At 57.7% G+C, this 22,429-nt stretch overlaps 1 protein-coding gene and 1 long non-coding RNA gene across 2 annotated transcripts; one reads left to right on the top strand and one right to left on the bottom strand.

The window, feature by feature from the left end:
• Nucleotides 1–10,188: 10,188 nt before the first annotated feature.
• Nucleotides 10,189–22,037, top strand: LOC310919479 (methanethiol oxidase-like; the record flags this gene model as incomplete). Its single annotated transcript, XM_083878846.1, has 11 exons — nt 10,189–10,238; nt 11,268–11,499; nt 12,223–12,414; nt 13,903–14,023; nt 14,914–15,096; nt 16,899–17,080; nt 18,011–18,089; nt 19,131–19,252; nt 19,865–19,957; nt 20,857–20,975; nt 21,875–22,037. The coding sequence occupies 11 exons, from the start codon at nt 10,189–10,191 to the stop codon at nt 22,035–22,037; spliced, it is 1,536 nt and encodes a 511-aa protein (XP_083734972.1).
• On the bottom strand, nt 16,448–16,810 carry LOC310919707. The gene is made up of 2 exons (XR_014591844.1): nt 16,615–16,810; nt 16,448–16,491 (listed from the first exon to the last, which is right to left on the bottom strand). It is a non-coding gene; the product is annotated as an uncharacterized lncRNA (long non-coding RNA).
• Nucleotides 22,038–22,429: the final 392 nt, after the last annotated feature.

A 22,429-nucleotide genomic window follows, 5' to 3' on the forward strand; every position in this document is an offset into this window, starting at 1 on the left:
GATTGTCCCCAACCCTCGGGTCACCCCCAGCTGTCCCCAACCCCTTGGGCCTGGAATGGTCACCCCCAGCTGTCCCCAACCTTCTGGGGCTGGAACTGTCACCGGGGACTGTCCCCAACCCTCAGTGGACAGGAGAAGTCCCAGGGACTGTCCCCAACCCCTCCTGTCCCCCCACTGTCCCCAACCCCACCAGCGACACAAGAGCGGCACCAGCCGGGCCGGATTTGACCCAAACCCGGCCGGATTTGACCCCAAAGGGACCAGATTTGACCTAAACCCGGCCGGATTTGACCCAAACGGGACCAGATTTGACCCAAACCCGGCCGGATTTGACCCCAAAGGGACCAGATTTGACCTAAACCCGGCCGGATTTGACCCAAAATTTCCTGGATTTGACCCAAACCCGGCCGGATCTGACCCAAACCACCCGACTGCTCCTCCTTCCCCTGGCTCAGCGCACCCCCTCATTAACCAGCTCATTATCCCGCCCCTCATTAGCGTCACCTCATTAGTCCCGCCCCTCATTAACCGGCCGCGCTGCCCCCGCCCTGATAACAGCGAGATAAGGGCGGGGTTAGTGCTGATAACAGCGAGATAAGGGCGGGGTTAGTGCTGATAACAGCGAGATAAGGGCGGGGTTAGTGCTGATAACAGCGAGATTAAACCCGGGTTTAGAGCCGGGATTTGGGGAATGGCCAGGCCAGGATTTGGGATTGGACAGAAAAGAGATTTGGGAATGGACACAAATGGATTTGGGAATAGACACCAAAGGGATTTGGGGATGGACAGAGAAGGGATTTGGGAATGGAGAGAGAAGGGATTTGGGAATGGAGAGAGAAGGGATTTGGGAATGGACACCAAAGGGATTTGGGAATGGAGAGAGAAGGGATTTGGGAATGGACAGAGAAGGGATTTGGGAATGGACACGGTGGGATTGGGGAATGGACACAGAAGGGATTTGGGAATGGACCCAAAAGGGATTTGGGGATGGAGAAAAAACAATTTTAGAATGGACACAGTGGGATTTGGGAATGGACACAGAAGGGATTTGGGAATGGATGAAAAAAAAATTTGGGAATGGACACAAAAGGGATTTGGGGATGGACAGAGAAGGGATTTGGGGATGGACACAGAAGGGATTTGGGAATGGACACCAAAGGGATTTGGGAATGGAGAAAAAAGAATTTTAGAATGGACACAGTGGGATTTGGGAATGGACACCAAAGGGATTGGGGAATGGACACAAAATGGATTTGGGAATGGACAGAGAAGGGATTCGGGAATGGATAAAAAAAAGTTGGGAATGGACACAAGAGGGATTTGGGAATGGACAGGGCAGGATTTGGGAATGGACACAAAAGGGATTTTGGGAATGGACAGAGAAGGGATTCGGGAATGGACAGAGAAGGGATTCGGGAATGGACACCAAAGGGATTTGGGAATGGACAGAGAAGGGATTTGGGAATGGACAGAGAAGGGATTTGGGGATGGACAGAGAAAGGATTTGGGAATGGACACAAGGGGGATTTGGGATTGGACAAAAAGGAATTTGGGGAATGGACAGAGAAGGGATTTGGGAATGGACACAGAAGGGATCTGGGAATGGACACGCCTGGAAAACCCTTTAAATTCACGGAATTAACCCCAAATCCCGCGGCCGCTCTCCCCGGCCGCCCTGGGGCCGGAATTCCAGGCGGGAGCCGCTCCCAGGGCGGGGGAGGATCCCCGGCTCTCCCCGAGCCCCGGGCCTGGGAACCCCCAGTTTAAATTTCACCATTTCCCGCCCCTAAATCCAACCTCCAGTTTAAATTTCACCATTTCCCCGACCCTAAATCCCCGTTCCCTGAGCCTCTGTCCCGTCCTCTCTTCCCAGGGAAAAGAAATAAAGAATTTGGGATTTGATCCTGGGAAAAGGGAACGGGAGAGTCCCTTTAACACTCAATGCAAATTCCAACCCCAAATAATCCTGGAATTATCTGAAATGTCACTTTAAGGGCATTTTCCAACCCCAAATAATCCTGGAATTCCCTGAAAATTCCGGACACTCATTTCAATATCCAAACCCAAATAATCCTGGAATTGTCTGAAAAATCCCTTTAACAGTTCAATTTCCACCCCCAAATAATCCTGGAATTATCTGAAATGTCACTTTAAGTGCAATTTCCAACCCTGAATAATCCTGGAATTCCCTGAAAATTCCAGACATTCATTTCAATTTTCAAACCCAAATAATCATGGAATTACCTGAAATGCCCCTTTAACACTCAGTGCAATTTCCAACCCTAAATAATCCTGGAATCATTTGAAAAGTCCCTTTAACATTTTAGTTTCCATCCCCAAATAATCCTGGAATTATCAGAAATGCCTCTTCGTTGGAATTTCCAACCCCAAAAATCCTGGAATTCTCGGAGAGGCCCCTTTAACATTTTAATTTCCTAAATAAATATTTATTTCATAAATAATCCTGGAATTCTCTGAGAAGTCCCTTTAACATTTTAATTTCTATCCCCAAATAATCCTGGAATTTCCTGACAATCCCAGACACTCATTTCAACATCCAAACCCCAAATAATCCTGGAATCCCCTGAAAGGTCCCTTTAAATGCAATTTCCAGCCCCAAATAATCCTGGAATTCTCGGAGAGGTCCCTTTAACATTTCTATTTCATAAATAAATATTTATTTAATAAATAATCCTGGAATTTTATGAAATGTCCCTTTAACAGGTCAATTTCCAGCCCCAAATAATCCTGGAATTATCCGAAATGTCCCTTCACCATAATTTCCAACCCAAATAATCCTGGAATTGTCTGAAAAATCCCTTTAACATTTTAATTTCCATCCCCAAATAATCCCGGAATTCTCTGAAATGTCCCTTTAATATTTTCATTTCATAAATAAATATTTACTTCATAAATAATCTTGGAATTCTCTGAAACGTCTCTAAAATCAATTTATTATTTCAATACAATTCCCAAACACCAACCCCCAGCTCCTAAACCCGCCCCAAAAAATTAAACAACCCTCCAAAAAGAAAATAAAATAAATAAGATAAAATAAAATAAAATAAAATAAAATAAAATAAAATAAAATAAAGTCAAATAATAAAATAAAATAAAATAAAATAAATAAGGTATAAAATAAAATAAAATAAAATAAAATAAATAAATAAGATAAATAAAATAAAATAAAATAAATAAGATATAAAATAAAATAAAATAAAATAAAATAAGATAAAATAAATAAAATAAAATAAAATAAAATAAAATAAAATAAAATAAAATAAAATAAAATAAAATAAAATAAAATAAAACCCACAGCGAATAAACCTTGGGCAGAGCTGGAAATCCCGCGGCCGGGAGGAGATAACGAGATAAGGAGATGATAGGGAGATAAGGAGATAAGGGCGCTGATAAGGAAAAGCCGCGCTGGTTTCCTGCCCCGCCCCGGGCCCAGGTGAGCTCAGGTTCTCACCGGGGGGTTTGGGGTCAGCTCAGGCCTGGGGCGGGACTTTCTGCTGCCAGTCCCTCATTCCCGTAGTCTGGGGGGGAAAAAATGGGATTTTTGCCCTTTTTGATGCTGATCCCGCCCCGGGTTTGGGGAGAAATTTCCATAATTCAGGGGGAAAAAAAATAAAAATTAGATTTTTGTTTTTCCTGAAGCTGATCTCGCCCGGGTTTGGGGAGAAATTTCCATAATTCAGGGAAAAAAAATAATTAAAATTTGATTTTTGCTCTTCCTGACATTGCAGAACCCACTGATCTCACCCGGGTTTGGGGAAAATTCCCATCATTCAGGTGGAAAAATAATTAAAATTAGATTTTTTTGCTCTTCCTGACGATGATCTCGCCCGGGTTTGGGGAAAATTGGACAAAAATCAGATTTCTGCCCCTCCTGACTCTGCAGAACCCTCTGATCCCGCCTGGATTTGGGAAAACACCCATAATAGATCAATTTTGTGCCCTTTCCTGAAACTGCGTTGATTTCCCCGGGTTTGGGAGAAAATTCCCATAATCCAGTGGAAAAAAATTGAAAAATCACATTTCTGCCCTTCCTGACGCTGCAGATCTGTTGATCTCGCCCGGATTTGGGAACAATCCCCATAATAAATCAGATTTCTGCCCCTTCTGACGCTGCAGATCTCTTGATCTCTCCCGGATTTGGGGAAAATTTGGGAAAAATCAGATTTCTGCCCTTCCTGAAACTGTGTTGATTTCCCCCGGCTTTGGGGAAAATTCCCATCATCCAGGAGAAAAAAAAAATCAGATTTCTGCCCTTCCTGATGCTGCAGATCGTGTTGATCTCGCCCGGGTTTGAGAGAAAATTGAGGGAAAATCAGATTTTTGCCCCTCCTGACACTGATCCCACCCAGATTTGAGAAAAAATTGGACAAAAATCAGATTTCTGCCCTTCCTGACTCTGCAGATCCCTCTGATCCCGCCCGGATTGGGGACAATCCCCACAATAACTCAGATTTCTCCCCTCCTGACTCTGCAGATCTCTCTGGGTTTGGGACAATTCCCCCAATAACTCAGATTTCTGACGCTGCAGATCTCTCTGGGTTTGAGGACAATTCCCCCAATAACTCAGATTTCTCCCCCCCTGACGCTGCAGATCTCTCTGGGTTTGAGGACAATTCCCCCAATAACTCAGATTTCTGACGCTGCAGATCTCTCTGGGTTTGGGACAATTCCCCCAATAACTCAGATTTCTCCCCCCCTGACGCTGCAGATCTCTCTGGGTTTGAGGACAATTCCCCCAATAACTCAGATTTCTGACTCTGCAGATCTCTCTGGGTTTGGGACAATTCCCCCAATAACTCAGATTTCTGACTCTGCAGATCTCTCTGGGTTTGGGACAATTCCCCCAATAACTCAGATTTCTGACTCTGCAGATCTCTCTGGGTTTGGGACAATTCCCCCAATAACTCAGATTTCTGACTCTGCAGATCTCTCTGGGTTTGGGACAATTCCCCCAATAACTCAGATTTCTGACGCTGCAGATCTCTCTGGGTTTGGGACAATTCCCCCAATAACTCAGATTTCTGACTCTGCAGATCTCTCTGGGTTTGGGACAATTCCCCCAATAACTCAGATTTCTGACGCTGCAGATCTCTGGGCTCGGCAGGAATCGATCCCGCCCATCCCTCCCAGCCGGGACTGGCCGTTCCTGCCCGGCCCGGGAGGAAAATCCACCCCAAACCCTCCGAGCCTTTAATCCCGGGAGCCACAGACGCCCTGGAATTATCTCGGGCTGGTTTTTGGCGGCTCCCACCCAAAAAAATAAAAAAAAAGCTTCAAAGCGTTTGGGGTTTTGGGGGGTTGACCCGGCAGGTTTGGCCTGTTCGTGTTCGCTGGGATGGTCCCCGTGGAATTCGGGGTTTGGGATTTGGGGATTTGAGATTTGGGATTTGGGGTTTGAGCTCCTCGTGTGTTCCCTTGGGACGGTCCTGATGGAATTTGGGATTTTGGATTTGGGGTTTGAGCTCCTCGTGTGTTCTCTGGGACGAACCTGATGAAATTTGGGATTCTCAGGTGTTCCCTGGGATGGTCCCAATGGAATTTTGGGATTTGGGATTTGGGGTTTGGGCTCCTCGTGTGTTCCATTGGGACGGTCCTGATGGAATTTGGGATTTTGGATTTGGGCTTCCTGGGTGTTCCCTTGGGATAATCCTGATGAAATTTTGGATTTGGGATCACCGGGTGTTCCCCTGGGACGGTCCCGATGGAATTTTGAGATTTGAGATTTGGGGTTTGGGCTCCTCCTGTGTTCCCTTGGGACGGTCCTGATGGAATTTTAGGATTTGGGGTTTGGGCTCCCTGGGTGTTCCCTTGGGACAATCCCAATGGAAATTTGGGGGTTGGGATTTGGGGTTTGGGACCCCCGTGTGTTCCCTTGGGACAATCCAATGGAATTTCAGGATTTGGGATCTTCATGTGTTCCCTGGGACGGTCCCGATGGAATTTGGGACTTGGAATCTGGGGATTTGAGATTTGGGGTTTGGGCTCCTCATGTGTTCCCTTGGGACGGTCCTGATGAAATTTGGGATTCTCAGGTGTTCCCTGGGACAATCCTGATGGAATTTGGGGATTTGGGATTTGGGGTTTGAGCTCCCTGGGTGTTCCCTTGGGACGGTCCTGATGGAATCTGGGACTTGGAATTTGGGGATTTGAGATTTGAGATTTGGGGTTTGGGCTCCTCGTGTGTTCCCTGGGAAAAACCTGATGAAATTTGGGATTCTCAGGTGTTCCCTGGGATAATCCCGATAGAACTTGGGATTTGGGGTTTGGGCTCCTCCTGTGTTCCCTTGGGACAGTCCTGATGGAATTTTAGGATTTGGGGTTTGGGCTCCCTGGGTGTTCCCTTGGGATGGTCCCGATGGAATTTGGGACTTGGAATTTGGGGAGTTGAGATTTGAGATTTGGGGTTTGGGGTCCCTGGGTGTTTCCTTGGGACGATCTCAATGGAATTTTGGGATTTGGGATTTGGGGTTTGGGCTCCCCGTGTGTTCCCTTGGGACGGTCCTGATGGAATTTGGGATTCTCAGGTGTTCCCTGGGACGGTCCCGATGGAATTTGGGAATTTGGATTTGGGGTTTGGGCTTCTCGTGTGTTCCCTTGGGACGGTCACAATGGAATTTTAGGGTTTGGGCTCCCTGGGTGTTCCCTTGGAATAATCCTGATGAAATTTTGGGATTTGGAATTTGGGGTTTGGGGTTTAGGCTCCCCATGTGTTCCCTTGGGATGGTCCCGATGGATTTTGGGATTTGGGATTTGGGGTTTGGGGTCCCCGCATGTTCCCTTGGGACAATTCCAATGAAATTTTTGGATTTGGGATTTGGGATTTGGAATTTGAGCTCCCCACGTGTTCCCTGGGACGATCCCGATGGAATTTTGGGATTTGGGATCCCTGCGTGTCCCCTGGGACAATCTGATGGAATTTCGGGATTTGGGATTCCCACGTATCCCCCGGGACAACCCCGATGAAATTCCCACTCCTGGGGGTTTTTTGGGGGGGATGTGGCACCGAGGAAAAGGAGCTCACTGCTTCCCAAGGGTGGAACTTTATCCTGATATTTTATTTTATTTTATTTTATTTTATTTTATTTTATTTTATTTATTTTATTTTACTTTATTTTATTTTATGTCCCGTGTTGTCACCTCCTACCAGCAGTGCTGGAATTCCAGTTCCTGTCACATTTTCAGCCGAACTCGGGCGCCAGCTCCCAAAAATCGCCCTTTTCCTATAAAAAAAATAATCCGGGAATTCTTGTCTTGGAAGGGAATTTGAGCTGAAGGTTTTTCCTCCTCATTTCCAGCCCCCTCGGGATTGTCCATTCCCTCCTCCCGCTGCTCCAGCCCCGGTCCCCTCCCAGGATTTTCCACCCCTGGCTCCTTCCCACCCCCAGGATCCACAGAATCCCAAATTCCTGAGGCTGGGAGAGAATTCCCAACTCGCTCGGTCCGAGCCGTGCCTGATTCCCACCTTTTATCCCCGGGAATTCCTCAGGCACCTCCAGACTCGGGTCCCCACTCTGCCACCAAAAATAAAATAAAATAAAATAAAATAAAATAAAATAAAATAAAATAAAATTAAGTCCTCGGACACCTTGGATCCTCTCCAGGGATGGGGATCTGACCCTCCCTGAGTGACCGTCCTGCTGCTTCTGTCCTTCTGTCCTTCTGTCCTTCCTCTTGATCCTCCTGCCAGGATCGGGATCTCCGCGGGCCTCTGGGTGATCCCCAGGATTGGGATCCTCTTGTTGGTATTGGGATCCTCAGGAGATTTGGGCTGATCCCTGGGATTGGGATCAGGATCCTTTGGACCCTTGGGCTGATCTCCGGCATTGGGATCCCCAGGGGCCTCTGGGTGATCCTTGGGATTGGAATTGGGATTCTCCTGTCAGGTTTGGGATCCCAGAGATCCTCAGGCTGACCCCCGGGATTGGGATCCTTTGGAACCTCGGGCTGATCTTCGGGATCGGGAGCCTCAGGAGCCTCTGGATGATCCTTGGGATTGGGATCCTTTGAAGACTCGGGGTGATCCTGGGGTCGGGATCCTTCAGATCCCCTTGGGTGATCCCTGGGATTGGGATCCTCATGTCAGGATTGGGATCCTGGGGAGCCTCTGGCTGATCTCTGGGATCGGAATTGGGATCCCCAGGAGCCTCTGGGTGATCCTTGGGATTGGGATCGGGATCCTTTGGAGCTTCTGGGTGATCCCTGGGATCGGGATCCTCATGTCGGGACTGGGATCCTGAGGAGCCTCAGGCTGATCCCTTGGCCGGGCCAGGATCTCCAGGAGCCTCTGGGTGATCCTTGGGATCAGAATTAGGATCCTCCTGTCAGGATCAGGATCCCAGAGGATCCTTTGGTTCCCCTCAGGCTCAGCCCCCGCCAGCCCCGGGAGCTGCTGCTGGATCCAAGGCTCAGGCCGGGCTTTGGGGGTCCCTGATCCCGGGTCCAGTCTCAGGCCGGGCTTTGGGGTTCCCCAATCCCGGGTCCAGTCTCAGGCCGGGCTTTGGGGTCCCTGATCCCAGTCCAGTCCCAGGCCGGGCTTTGGGGGTCCCCAATCCCGGGTCCGGTCTCAGGCCGGGCTTTGGGGTTCCCCAATCCCGGGTCCAGTCTCAGGCCGGGCTTTGGGGTCCCTGATCCCAGTCCAGTCCCAGGCCGGGCTTTGGGCTGTCCCTGTCCCTGTCCCGCTGCAGGTGTGGATCAGCCGAGCCGAGCCGAGCCAGGCCGGGCTCAGGCGGGCCCCGGGTGAGGTTTGGGGCTCGGGGCGGTGCCGGAGCCGCCGATCGGGGCCCGGCTCGGGAAGAAGCCGCAGCCCGTCCCTGGGCTGGCCCCGCCCTTTGGCCCCGCCCTTTGGCCCGGGATAAAAAGGGCCCCGGCACAGCCCGGGCACGGCACGGCCGCTCCAGCCCGGACACAGCAGCAGCTCCGCCGAGCCCCCGCTCCTCCGGCAGCCCCGGCCAGACCCGCACAGCCGCAGCCATGGGTGAGGGAGCCGAGATACAGCCTGTCCTGGCCCTGTCCCCATCCCTGTCCCTACCTCCTGTCCCCATCCCTGTCCCTGTCCCTACCTCCTGTCCCCATCTCTGTCCCTGTCCCGTCCCCATCCCGTCCCTGTCCCCATCCCTGATCCCGGACCGGGACACAGCCTGTCCTGTCCCCATCCCGTCCCCATCCCTGTCCCTGTCCCCAGTCTGTCCCCATCCCGTCCCTGTCCCCATCCCATTCTTGTCCCCTTCCCGGCTCTGTCCCCATCCTGTCCCGGCCCGCGGTGACAGCTCTGTCCCCATTGGGTCCTGGATCGGGGTGACAGCTCTGTCCCCATCCCAGCCCGTGGCACAGCTCGGGGCTACAGTTCTGTCCCCACCGGGTCCCGGCTCGGGGTGACAGCTCGGGGGCACAGCCCGGGGTGACATCTCTATCGCCGTTCCTGATCCCGGCCCGGGGTGACAGCTCTGTCCCCAGCCCTGCCCCCGTCCTGTCCCCGTCCCGTCCCCTCCGTGGGCTCCGAGGTTCCCGACGGGCTCCGCTGTCCCCGGTCCTGTCCCCGTCCCGTCCCTGTCCCATCCTGTCCCCACCCCCTCCCTGTCCCCATCCCTGTCATTGTCCCCATCCCTGTCCCTGTCCCCATCACGTCCCTGTCCCCATCCCTGTCCCGTCCCCGCCGAGGGCTCCGAGGTCCCCGAGGTGTCCCCGGGGGCTCCGCTGTCCCAGCCGGGCTCGGCTGTCCCCATCCTGTCCCTGTCCCCGGAGCTGCCCGTGGGTGTCCCCAGGGTGTCCCCGGGGTGTCCGGGCTGTCCCCAGGGCACACGGGGCTCACACGGGTGTCCCCGGGGCTCACACTGGGGTCACACTGGGGTCACACCGGGCTCACACCGGGCTCACGGTGTCCCCAGGGCTGTCCCCAGGGCTGTCCCCAGGGCTCACACGGTGTCCCCAGGGCTGTCCCCAGGGCTCACACGGTGTCCCCAGGGCTGTCCCCGGGCTGTCCCCAGGGCTCACACGGTGTCCCCAGGGCTGTCCCCAGGGTGTCCCCGGGCTCACACGGTGTCCCCGGGCTGTCCCCAGGGGTGTCCCCGGGCTCACACGGTGTCCCCGGGCTCACGGTGTCCCCAGGGGTGTCCCCAGGGCTCACACGGGTGTCCCGGGCTCACGGTGTCCCCTCGCTCCCGCAGACAGATGCCGAGCTCCGTGCTACGAGTACCCCGCGTGCCCCGAGCTGCTGAAAGGCGAGTGTGGGCTGGGGCTGGGGGCTGGGCTGCAACTGGGGGGTTTGGGGGGTTTGGGGTGCCCGGGGTGGTCCCGGGACAGGAGAGGGGCGAGGGCTGGGCTGGAATTGGGGGAATTTGGGGGATTTGGGGTTTTGGGGTCCTCCGGGTGGTCCCGGGTCAGGAACAGCCCCAGGGCTGGGCTGGGATTGAAGGAATTGGGCTAAAATTGGGGGGATTTGGGGATTTTGGGGTCCCCCTGGTTCTTCCAGGGACAGGAGAGGGGCGAGGGCTGGGCGGGAATTGGGGGAATTCGGGCCCCCCTGAGCTCGGTGTCTGTGCTGAGCCCCTTCCCCAAAACACCCAGAGACTGGCCCGGCTCAGGGGCAGCCCCAGGGCTGGGCTGGATTTGGGGGAATTTGGGGATTTTGGGTCCCCCTGGGTCGTTCCCGGGACAGGAGAGGGGCGAGGGCTGGGCTGGAATTGGGGGATTTGGGGATTTTGGGGTTTTTGGGGTCCCCTTGGTTGTTCCCCGGTCAGGACTGGCCCCAGGGCTGGAATTGGGGAATTTGGAGGTTTGGGGTCTCCCTGCTCGTTCCCAGCTCAGCAGCGGCCCCAGAGCTGCAGGGGCGGATCCGGATGAAATCTCTGCGTCCCCAAAAACCCTTCGACTCATTGCTGAGACTTCCCCGGACCTTTCCCCGGTTTATTTTATTTTATTTTATTTTATTTTATTTTATTTTTATTTGATTGTATTTTATTTTATTTTAATTTCATTTAATTTATTTTGTTTTATTTTTTATCTTATTTTATTTTATCTTATCTTAATTTAATTTTTTTACTAAATCTTATTTCGTTTTATTCTATTTATATTTTATTTTCTGATATTTTATTCTATTTTATTTTTAATTTAATATTTAATTTATTTTAATTTTGATTTAATTTAATTTTCTATTTTTATTTAAAATTTTACTTTATTTTAATTTAAATTTGTTTAAAATTTTTCCTATATTTATTGTTATTTATTTATTTTCATCCTATTTGAATTTTTTGTCTTATTTTTTGTCTTATTTTTATTTTATTTTATTTTATTTTATTTTATTTTATTTTATTTTATTTTATTTTATTTTCTGTTGCCCTGTTGCTGTGTGTGTGTGCCGTGCCCGCAGCCCCGCGGGAGGAGGTCGCCTACGTGACCTGCACCTACCGCGGGACCTGCATCGAGCAGCCCGATTTCCTGGCCACGGTGGACCTGAACCCGCGTTCCCCGACCTACGGCCAGGTACGGGACCCCCGGACCCCTGGGGACCGTCCTGAGACCCCTCGGGACCCCTGAGACCCCCTGGGGACCCCTGAGCCCCCCGAGACCCCCGAGGCCGCTCCCGTGCCTCTTTGGGGTCAAAATAGGAGAAAAAAAATACCCCAAAAGTTTTATTTCCACGTCCCGCTTCCCAAACGCGCTCCCGGCCCCTCTGCAGCGCCCCCCAAATCCCGGGGCTGTTCCCAGCTTTATCCAGCGCTCCCCAAATCCCAAATTCCCTCTCCAGTGATCCCCACACCCCAAATTCGCTCCCTGCTTTATCCAGGAATCCCCAAATCCGTTCCCAGCCCCTCTCCCGCGCCCCCCACATCCCAAATTCCTTCTCCAATGATCCCCAAGTCCCAAATTCGCTCCCAGGGATCCCCACACCCCGAATTAGCTCCCAGCCCCTCTCCAGGGATCCACACACCCCAAACTCGCTCCCAGCCCCTTTGCAGCGCTCCCCAAATCCCGGAGCCGCTCCCAGGGATCCCCGCACCCCAAACCCTCTCCCCTGACCCCAAACCCTCTTCCGGCCCCCCAAACCCACCCCCGTCCCCCCAAACCCTCCCCGCACACCCTAAACCCTCTCCCGGCCCCCCAAACCCTCTCCCCTCACCCCAAACCCTCCCCACACCCCAAACCCTCCCCCGGCCCCGCAAACCCCCCCCCCCCCCCGCCCGGCTGACCCCCGGCCGTGCCCAGGTGCTCCACCGCCTGCCCGTGCCCAACCTGAAGGACGAGCTGCACTCGGCGGGCTGGGCCCCCGCCTGCGGCTGCTCCGACAGCGGCGCCGCGGCCAAAAGGACCAAACTGGTGCTGCCCGGCCTCATCTCCTCCCGCATCTACGTGGTGGATGTGGGCGGCTCCCCGTGCCGGCCGCCGCGCATCTGCAAGGTACCGGACAGGGACAGGGACAGGGGACAGCGGGGACAGGGACAGGGGACAGGGGACATGGGACAGGGGACAGGGACAGGGGACAGGGGACAGGGGACAGGGACAGGGGACAGGGGACAGGGGGGACAGGGGACAGCGAGGGGACAGCGGGGACAGGGGACAGGGGACAGCGGGGACAGGGGACAGCGGACAGGGACAGGGGACAGGGGACAGCGGGGACAGGGGACAGCGGACAGGGACAGGGGACAGGGGACAGGGGACAGCGGGGATAGCAGGGGACAGGGGACACAGGGGACAGGGGACAGGGGACAGGGGACAGGGACAGGGGACAGCGGGGGGACAGGGGACAGGGGACAGGGACAGGGGACAGGGGACAGGGGACAGGGGGGACACAGGGGACAGGGGACAGGGGACAGCGGGGACAGCGGGGACACAGGGGACATGGGACAGCGGGGGGGACAGAGGGGAGACAGTGGGGATAGCGGGGATAGGGGACAGGGGAGGGACAGGGGACGGGGGGGGACAGGGGGGACAGTAGGGACAGCAGAGACAGCGGGGGAACGGGGGGACAGGGGACAGCGGGGACAGTGGGGGGACAGGGACAGCAGAGGGACAGGGGGGACAGGGGACAGCGGGGACAGTGGGGGGACGGGGGGACACAGAGGGAGATGGAGAGAAGGAGGGAGGGATGGAGGGAGGGAGGGATGGATTGAGAGATGATGGAGAGAGAGAGGGAAGGAAGGAGGGAGGGAGGGAGAAAAGGATCGGCTCCAGGAAGGAAAGAAAGGAAGGGTTGGTTCCAGGAGGGAAGCATTGATTCAGGGAGAGGAGGGAAGATTATAGGAAGGCAGGAAGGATTAATTCAAGGAAGGACGGAAGGAATGATTCAAGGAAGGGAGGAAGGAAAGATTAATTCAAGGAAGGAAAAAAGAATTAATTCAAAGAAGGAAGAAAGGATTCAAGGAAGGGAGAATGGATTCAAGGGAGGATGGAAAGATTAATTCAAGGAATGGAGGATTAAATCAAGGAAGGGAGTGAGGATTAATTCGGGGAAGGAAAGAAAGAAAGAAGGATTCGAGGATTCAAAGCAGGAAGGAAGGATTAATTCAAGGAAGGGAGGAAAGATTAATTCAAGGAAGAAAGAAAAGGCTAATCCCAGGAAGAAAGGGAATATCAGCCCCAGGAGGGGAATTTCAGCCCCAGGAGGGGAATTTCAGCCCCAGGGAGGGAATATCAATCCCAGGGAGGGAATTTCAGTCCCAGGAAGGGAATATCAGTCCCAGGAGGGAATATCAGCCCCAGGAAGGGAATTCCAGCCCCAGGAAGGGAATATCCGCCCCAGGGAGGGAATATCAGCCCCAGGAAGGCAATATCAGTCCCAGGGAGGGAATTTCAGCCCCAGGAGGGAATTTCAGCCCCAGGGAGGGTTCAGAGCCCCCCGAGGCTGTGGCCGGGCGGGCGGGGTGAGCTCTGTGCTGCTTTTGGCAGATGATTGAGCCCGTGGATGTGTTCTGGAAGTGCAACAAGGGTTACCTGGCTGTGACCCACGCGCTGCCCAACGGGGACATCCTGATCGCCAACATGGGCGACCCGGCGGGCAACGGCAAAGGTGAGACCACACCGGGGTGCGCAGTGCCCGGACAGGAATTCCCGTTTCCTGCCGGAATTATTCTAATTTCCTGGCCGGAATTATTCCCATTTCCCACCCAGAATTATTCCTATTGCCTGGCCCAAAATTCCCATTCCTGGCCGGAATTATTCTAATTTCCCACCCAGAATTATTCCCATTGCCCTGTCTAAAATTCCCATTGCCTGGCCAGAAATTCCCATTTCCCAGCCAGAATTATTCCCATTGCCCGGCCAGAAATATTGACATTGACCAGCCCAAAATTCCCATTTCCCAGCTGGAATTATTCCCATTTCCCCGCCCACAATTCCCATTTTCCAGCCGGAATTATTCTAATTTCCCTGCCAGAATTATTCCCATTTCCCAAATAGAATTATGCCCATTCGCTGTCCACAGTTATTCCCATTTCCCTGCCGGAATTATTCCCATTTTCCTGGCTGGAATTATTCCCATTGCCCGGCCAGAAATTCCCATTTCCCAGCCAGATCTATTGACATTGCCCGGACAGAATTATCCCCATTTCCGACCAGAATTATCCCCATTTCCACCCAGAATTGTCCCCATTTCCCGGCCGGAATCATTCCCATGTTCCTGCCCACAATTTCCATTTTTCATCCGGAATTATTCCCATACTCTGTCCAGAATTATTCCCATTTCCCGACCAGAATTATCCCCATTTTTCAGCCGGAATTATTCCCATTTCCCAGCCGGATTTATTCCCATGTTCCTGCCCAGGATTCCCATTTCCCAGCCGGAATTATTCCCAATAACAACAACAATAATTCCCACTAAAAGCTCCCAATAACCCCCCGCCCCCTCCCCTGGGGGTCCCGGGCCGGGTGTGTCACCGCCGTGTCCCCGCCGTGTCGCAGGTGGTTTCGTGGTGCTGGACGGCGACACCTTCGAGCTGAAGGGGAACTGGGAGAGCGAGTGCGAGACTCCCCCGAGCGGCCACGACTTCTGGTTCCAGCCGCGCCTCAACGTCCTGCTCAGCTCGGCCGGGCTGGTGCCCAAAGTGGCCGGGCGGGGCTTCAGCCCCGAGGACCTGGGCAAAGGTGGGACCGCCAATTGTGCCCCCGGGACCCCCCAGTGTGCCCCCGGGACCCCCAGTGTGTCTGCAGGGACCCCCAGTGTGCCCCCGGGACCCCCGAGTGTGCCCCAGAGCCCCCGGGACCCCCAGTGTGTCTGCAGAGCCCCCGGGACCCCCAGTGTGTCTGCAGAGCCCCCGGGACCCCCAGTTGTGTCCCCGGGACCCCCAATTGTGTCCCCGGGACCCCCGAGTGTGTCTGCAGAGCCCCCGGGACCCCCAGTGTGCCCCCGGGACCCCCCAGTGTGTCCCCGGGACCCCCGAGTGTGTCCTGGAGCCCCCCGGGACCCCAAATTGTGCCCCCGGGACCCCCGAGTGTGCCTGCAGGGCCCCCGGGACCCCCAGTTGTGCCCCCGGGACCCCCAATTGTGTCCTGGAGCCCCCGGGACCCCCAATTGTGCCCCCGGGACCCCAAACTGTGTCTGCAGAGACCCCGGGACCCCCAATTGTGCCCCCGGGACCCCCAGTGTGTCTGCAGAGCCCCCGGGACCCCCAATTGTGCCCCCGGGACCCCCAATTGTGTCTGTAGAGCCCTCGGGACCCCCAAAGGGCCGAGTTGTGCCCCAGAGCCCCGGCCGGGCCGGGCCGGGCTGGGCTGGGCCGGGAGGGGCACAAAGACTGGATTTGCTGGGGGGGTTATTCATAAATAGTGAATTTTCTGGGGGTTTTATTCTCAAAGGTTGGATTTCCTGGGGGTCTTAATCCCTAATTCTGAATTTCCTGGGGCTTTTATTCCCAAATCCAGAATTTCCTGGGGGTTTTATTCTCAAATCCTGAATTTTCCGGTGTTTTTCTTCCCAAATCCCGAATTTCTCTCTTCTCTTCAAATCCTGCCTTTCCCTCTCTGTTCACCCCCAATCCTGCCCTTTCCCAGTTTCTCTCCCCAATTTCTGCCCTTTCCGAATTCCCGCTCCCCAAATCCTTCATTTCCCATTTCCCCCTCCCCAAATCCCGCATTTCCCAGATTTTCCATCCCCAAATCCTGAATTTCCCCGACTTTCTGTCCCCAAATCCCGCATTTCCCGTGTCCCGCCGGGCTCTTCGGGCGCCGCCTGAACCTGTGGAACTTTCACGGATTTTCCGTCCTCAAATCCTTCCCTTTCCCAGATTTTCTCCTGCCTTTTCTCAGTTTCTCCTCCCCAATTCCTGAATTTCCCCTGTTTCCCGTCCCCAAACCCCGAATCTCCCGGTGTCCCCCAGGGGTGTTCGGCCGCCGCCTGAACCTGTGGAACTTTTCCCGTATTTTCCGTCCTCAAATCCTTCCCTTTCCCAGATTTTCTCCTGCCTTTTCTCAGTTTCTCCTGCCCTTTCCCATTTCCCCCTCCCCAAATCCCGAATTTCCCAGATTTTCTCTCCCCAAATCCTGCCCTTTCCCAATTCCCCCATCCCCACATCCTGCTCTTTCCCGGTTCCCACTCCCCAAATCCTGCATTTGCCAGATTTTCCTCCCCAATTCCTGAATTTCCCCTATTGCCCGTCCCCAAACCCGCATTCCCCGTGTCCCGCCGGGGTCTTTGGGCTCCTCCAGAACCTGTGGAACTTTTCCCGTATTTCCCGTCCCCAAATCCCGAATTTCCCCTATTTCCATCCCTAAACCCGCATTTCCCGTGTCCCCAGGGGTGTTCGGGCACCTCCAGAACCTGTGGAACTTTTCCCCTATTGCCCGTCCCCAAACCCTGCATTTACCGTCCCCAAATCCCGAATTTCCCGGATTTCCTGTCCCCAAACCCCTCATTTTCCATCCCCAACCCCTGTTTCCCGTGTCCCCAGGGGTGTTCGGGCGCCGGCTGAACGTGTGGAACTTGTCGTGCCGCAGCCTCACTCAGTGCTTCGACCTGGGCGAGGATTCTCTGCCGCTGACCGTGCGCTTCCTGCACAGCCCCGAGGCGGCCGAGGCCTACGTGGGCTGTGCCCTCAGCGGGGCCGTGTTCCGCTTCCAGCGCGGCTGCGAGGCGAGAGAACAGCGGGGACGGGACGGGGACGGGGATGGGGAGCGGGGAGAGGGGAGAGGGGAAAGGGAACAGGGAGCGGGGAAAGGGAATGGGGTGATGGGAATGGGAACAGGGTGATGGGAGCGGGGTCAGCTCGGTGGGATCGGGATCGGGATCGGGGCAGGAACAGGGACCGGGATGAGCCCGCTGTGCTCTGATCGGGATCAGGGATGGGATCAGGATCAGGGTCAGGGTCAGGGTCAGGGTGGGGTCGGGGATGTGACGGGGACCGGGCCGAGCCCGCTGTGCTCCGATCGAGGATGGGACAGGGATGATCCCGTTTGACCCGGGATCGGGATTGGGATGGGACAGGGATGGGGCTGGTCCCGCTGTGCCCGGTCCGGGCTCGGGATTGGGATCGGGATGGGGCTGGGGCTGGGTCTGGGTCTGGGGTCTCACCCGGCCCGGGCTGGGTCTGGGTCTGGGGTCTCACCCGGCCTGGGCTGGGTCTGGGGTCTCACCCGGCCCGGGCTGGGTCTGGGGTCTCACCCGGCCTGGGCTGGGTCTGGGGTCTCACCCGGCCCGGGCTGGGTCTGGGGTCTCACCCGGCCCGGGCTGGGTCTGGGGTCTCCCCCGGCCCGGGCTGGGTCTGGGGTCTCACCCGGGATGGGGATGGGTCTGGGGTCTCCCCGGCCCGGGCTGGGTCTGGGGTCTCCCCGGCCCGGGCTGGGTCTGGGGTCTCACCCGGGATGGGGATGGGTCTGGGGTCTCCCCGGCCCGGGCTGGGTCTGGGGTCTCACCCGGGATGGGGATGGGTCTGGGGTCTCCCCGGCCCGGGCTGGGTCTGGGGTCTCCCCCGGCCCGGGCTGGGTCTGGGGTCTCCCCCGGCCCGGCATGGGGCTGGGGTCTCCCCGGCCCCCCGCGCTGACCCGCCGCGCTCCCGCCGTGCAGAGAGACTCGTGGGCGGTGGAGGAGGTGATCCGGATCCCGCCCAAGGAGGTGTCGGGCTGGATCATGCCCAAGATGCCAGGTCCGTGTGCCGGGGGACAGGCCCTGTGCCCTGCGGGGGACACAGAGCCTGGGGGGGACACAGGGCCTGAGGGGGGGACACAGAGCCTGAGGGGGACACAGAGCCTGAGGGGGGACACAGGGCCTGAGGGGGGACACAGAGCCTGAGGGGGACACAGAGCCTGAGGGGGGACACAGGGCCTGAGGGGGACCCAGAGCCTGAGGGGGACACAGGGCCTGAGGGGGACACAGGGCCTGAGGGGGGACACAGGGCCTGAGGGGGACACAGGGCCTGAGGGGGACACAGAGCCTGAGGGGGACACAGGGCCTGAGGGGGACACAGGGCCTGAGGGGGGACACAGGGCCTGAGGGGGACACAGGGCCTGAGGGGACCCAGAGCCTGAGGGGGGGACACAGGGCCTGAGGGGGGACACAGAGCCTGAGGGGGACACAGGGCCTGAGGGGGAACCAGAGACTGAGGGGGAACCAGAGCCTGAGGGGGACACAGGGCCTGAGGGGGACACAGGGCCTGAGGGGGGACACAGGGCCTGAGGGGGACACAGGGCCTGAGGGGGACACAGGGCCTGAGGGGGAACCAGAGACTGAGGGGGAACCAGAGCCTGAGGGGGACACAGGGCCTGAGGGGGGACCCAGAGCCTGAGGGGGACACAGGGCCTGAGGGGGGGACACAGAGCCTGAGGGGGACACAGGGCCTGAGGGGGGGACACAGAGCCTGAGGGGGACACAGAGACTGAGGGGGAACCAGAGCCTGACTGACCCCAAACTCTGACTGACCTCAAACCCCGACTGACCCCAAACTCTTCTGGAGGACCCCAAACCCTGCTGGGGGACCCCAAACTCTGCTGGGGGACCCCAAATCATGACTGACCCCAAACCCAGCTGGGGGACCCCAGACTTTGCTGAGTTACCCCGAACTCTGACTGTCCCCAAATCCCCACTCCCTCACCCCAAACCCACCTGTCCCCAAACTCTGACTGTCCCCAACCCCTGGCTGACCCCAACCCCCGGCTGACCCCCCCCCCGCCCCCCCGTGTGTCCCCAGCCTTCATCGCCGACCTCGTCATCAGCCCCGACGACCGGTTCCTGTTCCTGTGCAATTGGTGGCACGGGGACATCCGGCAGTACGAGCTGCTCCGGGGCTGCAAACCCCGCCTGGTGGGGCAGGTGAGGGGACACCGGGGACCCCGGGGACACCTGTGACAACTGTGACACCAGGGATCCCAGTGTCCCCAGTGACCCCAGTCCGTGTGTCCAAGCAACCCCAGTGTCCCCAGTGGCATCGGTGATACCAGTGACCCCAGGGACCCCAGTGACACCAGTGAGCCCAGGGACACCAGTGTCCCCAGTCCATGTGTCCCAGTAACCCCAGTCATCCCAATCCCGGTGTCCTGGGGCTCCCAGTGACTCCAGTGTCCCCAGTGACACCAGTGAGCCCAGGGACACCAGTGACACCGGGGACCCCGGGGACACCAGTAATCCCAGTATCCCCAGTAACACCAGTGACCCCATTGCATGTGTCCCAGTATCCCCAGTCAGCCCTGTCTGTGTGTCCCAGTGCTCCCAGTATCCCCACTAACCCCAGTCCGTGTGTCCCAGTATCCCCAGTCACCCCAGTTCTGGTGTCCTGGGGCTCCAGTCTCCCCAGTATCCCCAGTGTATCCTCAGTGTCCCCAGTCTCCCCAGTAATCCCAGTGTCCCCAATGTCCCCAGTGTCCCCAGTAACCCCAGTGTACCCCCAGTCCCCCCAGCCCCCCAGTGACCCGGTTACCTGTCCAGGTGTTCGTGGGGGGCTCCATCCTGCGGGGCGGCCCCGTCACCGTGTGCAGGGACGAGGAGCTCAAGGCTCAGCCCGAGCCGCTCGTGGTCAAGGTGAGCCCGGGGAGGGGCCGGGGCACCTGCGGGAGGGGCGGGGGGGGGCTGGGCCTGGTCTTACCTGTGCTGCTCTTACTTGAGCTGTCCTGAGCCTGCTCTCACCTGAGCGTGTGCTCACCTGAGCGTGTGCTCACCTGCTCTCACCTGAACCCGCTCTAACCTGAGCCTGCTCTCAGCTCAGTCTGTGCTCACCTGAGTGTGAATCTGAGTGTGAGTGGGTGTGATCTCACCTGAGCCTGTTCTCACCTGTGCTGCTCTCACCTGAGCGTGTGTGACGGTGAACGGTGTGAGCCCGAGCCTGAGCCCGCTCTGAGCTCAGTCCGTTCTCACCTGAGCTGTTCTCACCTGAGCTGTTCTCACCTGTCCCGAGCTGTTCCTGATCCATTCTGCTCCTGCTCCTGCCCTGCCCCTGCTGGGATCCAGTCCCAGTAACCCCAGTATCTCCAGTCCCTCCAGTCCCAGTCCCCCCAGTCCCCCCAGTCCCAGCGCTCCCAATAACCCCAGTTCCCGTGTCCAAGTAACGCCAGTAACCCCAATTCCAGTCTCCCCAGTATCCCCAGTCCCAGCGCTCCCAGTCCCCCCAGTCCCCCCAGTCCCAGCATTCCCAGTCCCCCCAGTAACCCCAGTCCCCCCAGTCCCAGCACTCCCAGTCCCCCCAGTCCCCGCACTCCCAGTCCCCCCAGTCCCAGTCCCCCCAGTCCCCCCAGTCCCCCCAGTCCCCGCACTCCCAGTCCCCCCAGTCCCAGTCCCCCCAGTAACCCCAGTCCCCCCAGTCCCAGCACTCCCAGTCCCCCCAGTCCCAGCACTCCCAGTCCCCCCAGTCCCAGTCCCCCCAGTCCCCCCAGTCCCCCAGTGGCAGCGCTGGGAGCGCCCCAGTGACCCCGGCTGTGTCCCAGTGCAAACGCGTGTTCGGCGGCCCCGCGTCGCTGCAGCTCAGCCTGGACGGGCGGCGCCTCTACGTGACCAACTCCTTCTACAGCGCCTGGGACCGGCAGTTCTACCCCAGCGTGGTCAAGTGAGCGCGGGACCCCCCGGGACCCCCAACGGGACCCCCCGGGACCCCCCGGGACCCCCGGGACCCCCAACGGGACCCCCCAGCGGGACCCCCCAGAGGGACCCCAAGGGGACCCCCGGGACCCCCCCCCGGGACCCCTCCGGAGCAGGGACAGAGATCGGGACCCTCCTCATGGGGGATGTCCTGGGGACGGAGTCCCCAAAAAACATCCCCGGGCTGTCCCCGGGCTGTCCCCGGGCTGTCCCCGGGCTGTCCCCAGGGCTGTCCCCGGGCTGTCCCCCGCCTGTCCCCGGGCTGTCCCCGCCTGTCCCCAGGGCTGTCCCCGGGCTGTCCCCGCCTGTCCCCGGCCTGTCCCCAGGGCTGTCCCCAGGGCTGTCCCCGCCTGTCCCCGGGGCTGTCCCCGCCTGTCCTCGCCTGTCCCAGGGCTGTCCCCGCCTGTCCCCGCCTGTCCCCGGGCTGTCCCCAGGGCTGTCCCCAGGGCTGTCCCCGGGCTGTCCCCGCCTGTCCCCAGGGCTGTCCCCGGGCTGTCCCCAGGGCTGTCCCCGCCTGTCCCCGGCCTGTCCCCAGGGCTGTCCCCGGGCTGTCCCCGGGCTGTCCCCAGGGCTGTCCCCAGGGCTGTCCCCGGGCTGTCCCCAGGGCTGTCCCCGGCCTGTCCCCGGGCTGTCCCCAGGGCTGTCCCCGCCTGTCCCCAGGGCTGTCCCCAGGGCTGTCCCCAGGGCTGTCCCCGGGCTGTCCCCAGGGCTGTCCCCGCCTGTCCCCGCCTGTCCCCGGCCTGTCCCCGGGCTGTCCCCGCCTGTCCCCGGGCTGTCCCCGCCTGTCCCCGGGCTGTCCCCGCCTGTCCCCGCCTGTCCCCTCTGTCCCGTCCCCGTCCCGCCCCACGAGCCCCGCTGTCCCCGCAGGGAGGGCTCGGTGATGCTGCAGCTGGACGTGGACACGGACAAGGGCGGCCTGGCGGTGAACAAGAACTTCCTGGTGGATTTCGGCAAGGAGCCGCACGGGCCGTGCCTGGCGCACGCCGTTCGCTTCCCCGGCGGCGACGCCAAATCCCCGCCCCGGGCCTGAGGCGGCCCCGGCAGCGCCCCCGGCCCGGGATGAAAGGGGGAAACGGGGAAACGGGGAAAGGGGTGGTGGGGCTGGGGGCGAGGGGTGGTGGGGCTGGGGGTGGTGGGTTTGGGGTGTCCTGGGTGATTCCGGGCTTTGGGGTCCCGTGGGGTGATTCCCATATTTGAGGATCCCTTGGGTGAAATTCTGGGCTTTGGGGTCCCCGAGATAATTCCCATATTTGGGGTTCTGGGAGGGGATTCCCATATTTGGGGTCCCCCGGGTGATTCTGGGCTTTGGGGTCCTGTGGGGGGATGCCCGGATTTGGGGATCCCTTGGGTGATTCCCATAATTGGGGTCACTTGGGTGATTCCCATATTTGGGGTCCCCTTGAGTGATTCCCATAATTGGGG

This window comes from Zosterops lateralis (assembly GCF_965231275.1).
Source record: "Zosterops lateralis genome assembly, chromosome: 27".
Classification (NCBI taxonomy): Eukaryota; Metazoa; Chordata; class Aves; order Passeriformes; family Zosteropidae; genus Zosterops; species Zosterops lateralis.